Source organism: Pogoniulus pusillus, chromosome 4 (assembly GCF_015220805.1).
Source record: "Pogoniulus pusillus isolate bPogPus1 chromosome 4, bPogPus1.pri, whole genome shotgun sequence".
Classification (NCBI taxonomy): domain Eukaryota; kingdom Metazoa; phylum Chordata; class Aves; order Piciformes; family Lybiidae; genus Pogoniulus; species Pogoniulus pusillus.
Genome location: NC_087267.1, coordinates 33,736,912 through 33,749,129, shown reverse-complemented (window position 1 = coordinate 33,749,129; position 12,218 = coordinate 33,736,912). Strand labels below are relative to the sequence as shown.

General features: G+C 41.1%; 1 protein-coding gene across 1 annotated transcript in view; it reads left to right on the top strand.

The window, feature by feature from the left end:
• Positions 1–12,218, top strand: part of MAGI2 (membrane associated guanylate kinase, WW and PDZ domain containing 2) — a 760,890-nt gene that overhangs the window by 732,128 nt on the left and 16,544 nt on the right. Inside the window, 1 exon segment of the mRNA XM_064142561.1 lies at positions 4,801–4,939. Within this exon segment, the coding sequence (XP_063998631.1) occupies positions 4,801–4,939 (139 nt within the window).

The window sequence follows — 12,218 nt, the reverse complement described above, 5'->3', positions numbered from 1 at the left end:
AAAGAAGGCAGCTTGCTGAAATGCCTCTTAAAAATAATGCTCTGCTATTAAAATGTGTTACTTACTGTGAAAGCAGCTGATGTCACAGGGTCATATCCAATAAAAGATTAGATGCTCAACACATGTTAGGTGGCTGATGTCCCATCAGATGCAGAGGGAAGATCAAACGTGGCTGAACGATATCCAAGCAGGCAGCAAGGAAATACAACAGGTAACATAAATATACTAAAAGGCATATGAAGAAGAGGAAAAAAGAGGTCCATTGATTGCTGAGAATATAGAGAAGGTTTAAATACTAGGTGCTTGCTTTCTGTCAGTCTTCACTGAGATGTTGAGAGGGGCCATAAATGTACATCAAATTCAACAAAAAGAGTATAGATCAGAATAAGGAGAAACCTGCCAAAAGCATACTTGGATTCAAGTCAGTTGAGCGTGTTGATGTGCCTGTGTGCTTAATGACTCAGAAGGTAATTTGTAGGCTATTGGTAATTATGTCTAAGAGAAAGCAGTTTCTAGACTATTAGTAATGATGTATAAGAATTCATGGAGGACAAGAAAGTTAGTGTCAGACTAGAGAAAGGAAAACATAGTCTCTACTTTTAAAGTCAGATAATAGGGAAAAGTTCTTCAGCTTTCATTCTCAGAACTTATCTATGACAAGTTAGCAAACCATTGACAAAGTCCATCAGCATTAAAATAGTGGGAAGCAAATCTGATCGTGCCAGTCAAATTGTCATTTCTTATTTCTGATTTTCATTTTTATTTCTTTGTGAAAAGGGGGAAATGGGAATGTAGAAGTTCTCTTCTCTTTACCTTTCAACACCACTTTCTATGAAATTCACAGAAAAGGAAATGGAGAAACAGACTCTAGGTGAAATCACTGTAATGTGGTTGCTGAAAATAATCCCTCTCCAAGGCTGCTCCTGAATAGTAATTACTAGTGTGAAATTACAGCTGTGGTTCTGAAGGGTCTAGGATGAAATGAGCTTGATTCAGTATTTTTATTAGTGATTGGAGTCCTGTTGATAAATAATTAAATAATTTTTACTGATGCCAAGATGTCACCATTCACAGAAGATTTAATAGGACTCTGAGGAACAGACTTAGATGTCAAATTAAAATTTCATCCTAAAGCAGTCAATCAGATAAGATTCACTGATGCACAATGTGAAATGAGGGATAACTATTTAGACAGTACTGCTGGGGATAATATTGGAATCCAAGCTAACTCTGAGCTGCAAATCTGATGTGTTACAGAAAGACAAAGGTCTCATTCTGGAAGCAGTATTAATAAAGTGTTTCTCCCACATGGGAAGAATGTTATCATTTTGATCTCTTCTGCCTACCCCCACTGTAGTATTATCTTTAGTTTGGAGACTGTGGACAGGCTCAGAAGGATCTAGAAGCGAAAGATAGAAAAATGTCATGTGCAATATAAAACAGAAGGAATCAACTTTTATCCTGAAGACAGAGTAATGAGGATCCCATGTAACAGGCAGTGGGTTCTTTTGATAGAAAGCTTACCATTAACTCTGGCCTCACCTTGGTGCAGCTTCAATATATAGGTCTATCTAAATTCTTCTTCAGAAAATCCCACTGAAGTTAAGAAAGACAGAAACAGCCTAAAAATGTCTTAAAGATAGTTCACAATAGAAAATACAAGAGAGCAAGCTCACTTGGGTGCCTGGCCAGAAGGAAGGCATACAGCATGGCTTCCTCCTACAGCGGATATGAGAGAATCTACGCTGACAAGGGGAAGGAAGGGGTTATAGACGTTTAACCGTAGACAAAAAAGGATCAGGAATGTATCAGACACGTGGAGAATTACTCCTCAATCAAGGTTATCTCTTTTGCATGAAGTCTGATCGAAGCTTCTCTCAGGGTAAGAGTGTCGGCAACACTTCTCCTCCTTGGTTTCATATGTGATCAGAGCTGGGCCTGTGCTGCAAAGGCAATGTAATTCAGAGCCAGCGCTCCGCCACAAAACACAAATTGATGGAACACAGTTAATGCATTGCTCCTTTATCTGTTCATCTCTTACTTTCTGAGCACCTAATTTTTGGTAACTTGTTTCTCTTCCCTTCTTCAGTCACATAATCACGATGCTGGCATCTCTTAAGCTTTCCCAGGTTATTTGCACGTAAGATTTTGTAATAAAAGAACTATCAAAACAGCTATATGCTGCCTACATATTTTAATCCACTGAAATACAGAAAAGGTTACATTAATATAAGGTAGTTCCTGCATCTTGACCAATGAGAAGAAAGGCAAAGAGCTAGGGGAGAGTGTGACATTAACTTAACCTTTTTACGTATTAAATTGTATTAAAATCTCTTTCTCTCTGCTCCAGAGTGCAGAGGATTTTACTTGAAGGACTGCACATGCTCTGCATGGCTTTCATCAGGGCTCGTTTTAAAGGCTACTTACCAAGGACTGTTAAAAATACCTCCTTCATTTGATCTAACCTGGCACTTCTCTCAAAACACGCTAACAAGATGATTTTAAATACCTTCTGCAAAGCATGGTCTGTCCAGGCACTGTGACACCAAACAGAGCTGTCTTTAAGCCACGGGAAAATCTGCAGTTACCTTTATAGGATTTCTACCAGGGCTTAATTTTTTCATGACATTAGAAACAGGTTTCCCCAGCTTGGCTGAATTTTGTCTGCATTTGCCCTGGCCAGTATCCTTGTAGGGATGCTACAAATCCATCTTCTGTTTGTGTTACAGAAGTGGTAGAAGAGATTTTACGTTTTTGCTCTGAGTGTGTGCAGCAATTACATCCAGCCAACCATTTCAAAAGTCATGGTGATGCAAACTGCATGGTCAAACCTGAGGAAGACCTCTCCAGAGGGCACTTGTCCTGTGTGGCCTGGAGATCATCAGAAATACCTGAAACCACATAGTGCATGGGACAATCAAAGGCATTCTGAGAAAATCCACCAATTAATCCTGATTTGTTTCCTCCCCCAGTGCTCAGTCTGCAGCGTTTACAAAGTGTGATAGAAAAGCTGAAAGGTTTTATTCGGATCAATGGGTTTTTAGTTAACTGCTGGCATTGATTGCCTGCAGGATCCTGGGAGAGTCCTTAAGACAGGCTGCAAAGTATGAATTCCAATTGAGAAACGCTGCCATAGTGCTTCTAGTAGCACTCTTTCTGAACGAAAATAGGGACTAGATAAATTCTTGACATCCCTTCCAGGTTTCTTTGATGTTTGACATTTTATATTATGCACATTTATTTGGTAAATACTACACTTCAAACTCAGGAAGGAAGGAAAGCCTCTGAAGGATTACACTTTTAGTTGACAGAAATACAATAGTAGCAAAGGCAGCATACAAAAGAGAAAGCATTTCAATGTCCAAGGCCAGCAAAGAGCTGGTTTTATCAAGACAGGCTAGTGAGAGGAAAAGGAAGTGCCTGTCATCTTGAAATCTGTATAGAATCCTTAAAGCCCTCTCCAGAATGTACACAGGGTTGGTATTTTGGTGTAGTGGATAAGCATTGTGAGGAAGCCACAGGTGCAGACTGAGGCAGGTGTGATCCTGCTGAGTCTGTGTGCGCCTCTGGCACTGATAAATGACTCTGCTGAACCCACTCACCTGAGGGTCTCATGCATCTCCCTTGTTTGCTCATCACCTGGACTCCACACCTCTACCAGCACCATGAGATCAGCCCTCCTGGGCTTCACCAGGGTCATCTCTCCAGTAATGCTTACAGGCTTCTGCAGCACAGCTCCAAAATCTGAACTCCAAAGGCTGTAGTGCTTCTTAGAGGAGGCTCACCATGGCCTCACCGAGTTGCTCATGTCACTCCCTTGCAAAATAAGAGGGTGACTGTGGTATGCGGCGCCAAACAAGCCATGCAGCTGCAGCTTCCTACCTGTGCTGTCTGCCATGCTGACCGGGCACAGTAGAAAGCAGCCCCTCCCCTGTGCAAGGATAAGTTTCCATCATCGAAAGACAGCTCTTCTCACAGAGGGAAGAGCAGAATCAAAACATCCCAGCAGGAGGCAAAGCTGGGAGAGAGACTGTGGTGGATGGGAGATGCAGACAACAGTGCCCCATTTTGCAGCTGCAGAAACAGAGGTGGAAAAATAGTAACAACACTAACCCTGACTGGAAAGCTGGCCAGGAGGTGAGTGGCAGAAATCTGTAATCAGAGCTCCGGAGCTGGCAGTTCTAACTGGACGGCTCAGCCAGGGATGTGCTTACTGTGAGCAAAAACCTTCTGTGGATAAATAATTCAGGGCATGCTCTTCTAAGAACTCCAGCAAACATGTGTCTCCTATGCAATAGCACTAACCTTTCTTTGGAAGATTGCTTCATAACAACTTTTAACTTGGTGTGAGACTTTCCTAACAACATTTGGATATTCAGATGATGGATCTTTGTACTTGTGCTTCAAATTCCTTTTTTCTCTACGAAAACAGCAAGTTAAATGCAGCAAAAGTCTTCTCAGGGCCACACAACACTGCAAGTGAAGGTGTTAGCACAGTTAACATTCCAGTAATTCCAACGTATCAAGCAATGAAAAACACTCTTACACATAGGATCCGTGAGGGCATTTCCAACTGTACCAGGCTGATTTCAGCAGAAGCTGTGCAGCAGTTGATGTACCACATTCAGAATCCACTTTGGAGGTTATTTAATCTGCCAGTAATATCCCTCGAAGAGACAGGAACAAATCTGCCTTGATGTGTCTGTCTGTCATGCAGTAACCTGTGATCTAGTCACTGTGTCTCTGAAACGCTCATTTTACTGCAATTCTGTTTGACTCAATATCCTTCTTCCCTGACAGGTAGGAGATCAAATAATTGAAATCAATGGAGAAAGCACAAGGGACATGACACATGCCAGAGCAATAGAGCTAATCAAGTCTGGTGGCAGGAGAGTGCGGCTGTTGTTGAAGCGTGGAACAGGCCAGGTCCCAGAATATGGTGGGTTTTCATCTTTACATTTTAGTGCATGCACAAAGCTTTGTAAATTAATTACTTTGCTTTTGAGTTAATTAGCAATTGCAGAGCTCTATATACTGTAATGTCCTGGGGCACATGACATGTAGGCTTAAGTGCTTAAATGAGTAGAGGTGGACTTACTCAAGTGTCTGAGTGTCTTCTTGGCTCAAGACCATATGTGTACGTCCATCACTGTTGTCCACTGCCTTTCTGACACAGCCAATGGTTAGTAAGATGTGCATTGCAGGAAACACCTTGAACTCCTTAGGGGACATCTCTGAGTGTGCTGGGAGTTGCTGCTTTGTCCACAAACTGTCCTTTTCTTCCTCTATTGGTACTTCTCTGCACATTTTTAATCACAACAGATGATCTTGTTGCCATGCAATTCAGTGACTCAGGTTTAAGCTCCAAGCATTAACAAGAATGTACTTCTTTGTTTGACATCCTCACCCATTCTATTATCTCTGTCATCATACAAGGATGACTAAGTAGAAGCCAACTCTGAGTGAAAAAAAGAGACTTTGCTTATTGTAATAGGAAAGCAGAATCCCTTCTCATGTTTTATTTCAGAAGGCCTTATGAGACTTTTTTGAGTCATTTACACAACATAGAAACCTTTTTCACTGTTGACATAAGAAGTAAAAATAAATTATCCAAAGGTAATTTTCAAAGACAAAAAGATCTTTTTTCAACTTGAAATCAAGGCTTACTCTAAAGAGTGGTGTGACAATGTCATATATTTACAGAAGTTCTATGATGCACACAGCTAGGCCTGGAGTCTCACAGGAAAGGAGGGGTGTTAATGAATATTCCTTGACTTCTTTAGGCTAGGATGTCCAAAATGCCATTAAACTTTTCTAATGCTACCTTAGAAGTTTCAGCATAATTTTCCATTAGTTTCAGTAATGTCAGTAGCACGTGAGAATTCAGAGTAATATTTAGGCTTCACTTAGGCTCAGGTCAATCTTTGTTACCAACATAAATTCATTACCTCTGCTGAGATATTAAAGTCACCTCCACTGAAAGTCAGCACTTTGCTGGCTGTCAGTAGACATGGTAATTGCACTGCCTTCTCTGTGGCTGAGGCAATACCTGAGACAGTGTTTGCTGCATTTTCTCCAGCTTTCAAGAGCTTCTGAATAAGAGCAGCAAGGATGGGCCATAACCTACCGATCCAGTAATACAGTTAGTGAGCTGTACTTTTGATGACTGGGAGTACAGTCAACATAGCTTTCAAAAACTGCAATAAATTGGCACTGAGACATCTCATATGAATTTTAACTAGCATATGATCCTTTCAGAGAGAAATTTTAATGACAGAACAAACATCCAAGACCAATGTAGTGGTAGAAATCATTCTTTAAAAGCAGAACCACATTCCACCTGTTCTCTGGTTCCTTAGAAAACAACTGACAATAAGGGGGGCAGGGTGTGTGGGGGGTGTCTCAGGAGGCTGCAATGAGCAAAGAATCAATTGCAGTTCAGATGCAGTCTAAAATGGACATGGCACTTAAACCTGGATTTACAAGAGATCCAGAATACATTTCTATGTTTATATCATCTTTGAAATCTCTGCCTTATTCCAGAATCATAAGAAAATGGAAATAGATATAGTAAAAGCTCAGTGTAAATAGCATTGTTTGGGGAAAAGAAGCCCCCTGCAAAGATGAAAATGTGCACAAGCCTTCCCCTCCTCAGAAAAACATGAGGAGAAAATACAGTTAAACCATTACAAATCCAGGCACAGCCTACAGCACTGACTGAAAGCAACAAGACTCCACAGAACTGTTTAAAGCCAGGGTCACCATTTGGAGAGACATTTGGAATGCTTAGCATTAGTTGTGTAAAACTACATATTACTGTAAAGTAAGAATTGCTACAAAGAGGTGCTGTAAGATCAGATAACTTTATTATCTGCATCCCATTATTACCTGCATCCCCATCTTACAGATCCTTATTAGAGGAAAACTAAGAAGCCATGCTTGAAAGCCATTTTGTGCTACTGCACTGAAAGAGCAGTAAAAGTGTTCAGGAGTTAATTAGTAATGCACAACCTACAGAAAGCATCACAGCAAAGCATTACATGCACATTGGCAGTTCTTAGTGTGTGCATTACACAGGCAGAGAAATGTTAGTGCTGTGTCCTGACTGGAAGCAAAAAAACCCTAAGATGCCTGTTGAAATTAACTGAGATGTTAAAAGTACTTCCTAGGTCTTTTCCAAAAGCAATGAGAAATACTCTAAGAACAAACAGAAGGTGCACATAAAAACCAACAGCAGCCTGCTTCGGAAGTTAAAACCAGAAATTATCAAACAGAAAGTATTAAAAGCAGAGGGCATGTCTGGAGAAGGCCATATCTCAAATCTGAATCATTGTGCTGCACACAACATGTCAGGGTGCTAATGACAGGCACCTCCAGAAAGAACATCCTTTCCAAACAGAGGAAAACTGGACACAGAGAAAATTGTCACAGTAAGATCAAGGACAAAGTAGTCCTGAGGACAGCAGATAAAATAGTCATTATTTAGTAGTTCACTCTTCTTCCCACCAGAATTGCACAGTTGGGATGTGACAAAGCTAACTGGAGCTCTTTTTACTGACATGATCAGTCTCTTTTGGTTTTACGTTTGGTTGGGGTTTTTGGGTTGGGTTGGGTTTTGTTTATTTGTGTGTTTGGGGTTTTTGTTGTTTTGTTCTTGTTTGGTTGTTATTTAGGCTTTTTTTCTTGGGGTTTTGGGTTGGTTTTTTGGGTTTTTTGTTTTGCTGTTGTTGTTAGCTAGTACATTTCAGAATTTTTTCTTGCTCTCATTAAGGTCCAGCTCTGGAGACCATTAGTGGGAAATAGGACTTAGCTGAGTATCATAATGCAATGTTGGAGGACATTGATGTCTAGATTGGCATGGTGGCACACAGCAGAAGCTTAGGGAGAAATACAAAACCAGAGCAAGTATACCAGGGTCCTCTCCTGGGTGTTTACCTTTCTCAGTCTCTGACAAGCACAATGTTCAGGACCTTCTCCAAACAGCTGTAGCAGTGCTGTGTTTAAAGGATATTTCCAACAGCAGTGGCACTCAGACTTACAACTTTGGAAAAAAAAAGGAAGCTTACCTAGAACAGCCTAAACCAACCAGCCAAGCCCATCACATGATTGTCTCTCAGTCTTAAGCCTTTTGATTTTCCTTGTGCAATACAGTGATTGTTAAATTCCGGGGCCATGCTAGTACCAAATATGGCAGCATATATTTCAGTGAAAGGAAAATCAGCGTTTGAATGATGGTGTGAGTGACATCAGTAAAAGCAGTATTGAAGAAGAATGATCAATGCTAAGAAACTGATCTGTGAAAGAAAAGAATGTATACCGTAAGGAAGCAAGCACTCAGTGAAGAAAAAAAGAGCAAGCTCCTGGGAGGTTGTAAATCTCCTACATGAGTTATGTCAGTTTATGCTGCCTGGAAATATGTCCCTACATCTCTGAAAATTCTGGCTGAGCTGAAGTACTGTTCAAACCTAAGGGAAGAAATAAAGTGTGTGGCAAATGCATCATTTGCCTCAACTCCAGCTGCTAATTTTGCTTGAAAACAAATGTCAAAGATCCGAGAGCGCTTTAGAGAGAGAAACCCTCTGGTAGTGTGCACAGTAGCATCAGAATATATGGGAAAGAGCATGGACGTGATTAATGCTCCAAAACGATAGCTGATGGCACAGGAGGGTGCAAAGAACACAGCTTAGAAAGCAGATGTTCTGTTGCTCACACCTCAGACCATGTTTGCTGAGGGTAAGAATAGCCAGGGGAACTGTGCTTCTACTGAAGGTGAATTATCACAGCTCATCCAAACCCAAAGAACAGCAGCAGCATCTTTCATAGGAAATAGACTGCCAGCCATGTTCTCCAAAGAACCAAGTCACAGTAGGCAATCCTATTACTGTGCAAGAGCTGGAAGTACTGCTGGGAATCCTGATCCTGAAACTAACACCCAGGGAATCTGGCTGGAGGGACTGAGAGTGTAATCTCTACCTAAGAGGTTACTGACATCAGCAACAGCTGCTGGGTGTGCAGCACTTCGAAAAGTCTGTCTGCTCACAACGTGGGAGCCCAATTACAGATGCTCATCTTTCAGGCCCTAGCCATAGCTGTATGAACACAATGAGAAGGACATGTACATTGAACAGCCAAACATTAAGATACAGCATCTCTAAAGGCAAAATGTAGGAAAACTGTGCACACAACCCCATTACAGTAACAGTAAAGATTAATTGAAACTTAGAAATCACAGCCTCTCCCTCCAGCAATGAGGTTTGCAGGAATCCCTGGGAAGCTACATTTCTCTTTGAGAACAACCACTGTTTTCTCTAAGTAGCTATGGTCCCTAGGACAGCCTGAAATGTTTCGTTCTCAGTCCCAGCAGTCCCAGCTTGCTTCGTCTGGCTTACCGCTCCTAGCCTTTCCTGACTGGAGCTTTCATCACTCTAAGCTATATTAAAATACATCAATTCCTATGAGTATCTGAAAGCAGTAATTTTGCAAACAAGGTATAAAGGTGGAGGAGGCTGAGGCACAGTTAACTCTTGCAGGCAGACACGTTACCTCCAGCAAGGCACAAATTCCTGCCCCTGTCTGGCGCTGCAAAGGAAGCAGAAATGGTGAATTTCACCTATGAAGAACACCTAGAAGAAAGCTAATTCACTTAAGTTCCTGCTTTTACAGCAGGACTTCAAGTTTGGTAATGTTTTCAGGTAGTTGCTGAGGAGCTCCTGCAGAAAGTTTGTGTTAGAGACTCTAGCCCATTCACACTGAGATTTTGGAAGACATTTCCAGTCCCCTTTCTTGAAAATCTGGGTGTGCCCTTGAGTGTGCTAGGTCACGATGCAATGGCAACACAGAGTCTCAAGAATTGGAATCACTGAGGTTTGATGAATGAGGATTCTGTGCCACTGAACTGGTTGGTGCTTTATGGATGTCCACAGCAGTGGTCCTTCCCTCTCCCAGCAATGCCTTTTAGACTTCATTAAAAGCTATGTCCTGGGCTTGTATTGCACATCTTTGGAATCTCTGGTGCTTCACAGGAAGCTAATGTACATACAAAACTCGCCCTGTGGGTTCCTGACATTCAGGTGATTTTACAGAGCTACAGTTTTGGCTATTTAAAGGACGAAGAACTCTTCTTCCTGCATACAAAAAGTAAAGTTTCAGTAGACAGGAAATCATTCCTGGTTCACAGCTCAAAGCTACACATTGTTTAGCAGCAAATAACTTCTGGGCCTTCAAAAAACTCTCAGCTCATGTTTCAGCACCACTCCACCAGCAAACCCAAAAAATGTCAGAGTTGATACCAATACAAGGTACAAATAACTGGATGCAGTTCTGCAATGCATTAAACCCTTTGCTTTTGATTTGTTACGGCTCCTTCAGAAAGCACCTCGAGATGTTATCTCCGTCCCTAGTCCAGCTGAATCTATGTCCTGAATATATATGCACAGTAGTTTCAGTCCTCCACTAATATTTAGACTCACAGCATGCTTATTTGTCTTAGCTTTGCAGAAATACTTCTTTCCTGTTACATATAAACTTTTTACTGGGTTGTTCTAAACTTACTAAGAAGTCTCTGCTCTAACAATAATAAAATATCTGTATGTCACTGGTTCTGTTAATTCTAATGATTGGTCCTAGGCTGTTCCTCCCCTTCCTTTAGGAATGGTACCTTCCAGTCTCTCCATGTGCATGAAAAGTGACAAGCATGGGTCCCCATATTTCTACTTATTGGGCCACCCTAAAGACACGGTTTGTAAACTCTGCATGTATATTATCTTTCTCTAATATGCTTTTGTTTCTCACAACTGTTCATAGAATCTTTTCCAGCTCTTTCTTGTGTGCTAGGTCACTTAACTTCTACAGTATCAGCTTTTCTTTTGTAACTGATTATCTGAGATGTCAAAGCAGCTATGCACTTTACAAATGTCTTTTAATATCCTGGGTAACTGCTTTTTCCTGTTAACACTGCTGCTAGTGCTGGAAACATAGCCATAGGTCTGCTATAAATGTGACCAAAAGAGATGACTTTTCAGTTTGAATATGACTTTTCAGGTGGAAAATCATACACTTTTGAGAACCAAAGCCATGATTTCCCCCTTCCTTATGGCAGTTGGCTTGCAAAAATAGTAGTAATGAGAAGGTGAACGTTAGGATGCTGATCTCAGACAATATTTGTAGGCAGCCTCTTGAAGAAACAACTAATGCAGAATTGAAGTCTTTTGGAACATGCTGTAAGGCAATATTCATTTTTTAAACTCAGAAACTGCACTGAATTTACACACAGTACTCTGCACTTGATTCAAGCTGCTTTCTTCATAAATCAGATGCCACTACACAAATTGTCCAGATGCATAAAATTTGCAACACAGAGTCATGGCCCAGAAATGATACCTGGAAAGCAAAGGAAAACTTTTTCCTGGGTTTTTGGTTGTCTTTTTTTCTTGATTGCTCCCATCAAAGAAAACACAGAAGTGTTCAGATGTGTTCAGTCTGTTGATTTGGCACCATGCAGTGTATTTGCTAAAATTACAAGGCCAGTCTCGCACTGTTGAAGGAGACAGCTTGGAAACACAAATGGAGTTCTATCCAAGGGTATCCTCCTGGCCGTTGGACTTCAAGCAGATTGCACGCTGGGACCCCCACAGAATCCCTGCCCCCAGCACCCAGGCACTATGCTGTGCAAAAATCACGAGTCTTGTCCATGTAATCTAATCACAACTGCTTGCATTTCCCATTACAGCTTCTTTATGCCTTTTCTGAACACTATCACGTCCTGTATTTCCTAGTGCAGAACTGGGCACACATAGAGGTCCCCTGAACATTGTACATATGTAGTTCAAGTGTATCTGTTGCCATTGGAGACCTTCAAGCAGCAAAGAAATCCCTACATGGTGTAGAAATCAAAACTGCACCATTCCTCATAGTCATTTTCATCTTCTGTTTGTTCATCACTAAAAGCAGTTCATGAGGTTAAAGGTCCAAGCTGATGTTAGGGCCATTTTTCAAGTCCCAGTTGTCAAGTATAGGAAGTTCAGCAAACTGCAGTTCCACCACAAGTGTTAGATATTTATAAACACAACTTTCTGTGTATTATCTTTGTTTTTTTTTCTCCTACAGCATAACAGACACAGGAAATAAGTATTTTTTTTTTTCATGAAAGAAGTAGCCATGTAAATCCTTTATAAATACAGCTAAAGTTAGCTTTGCACAGTCACTTATCTGTGAATGCT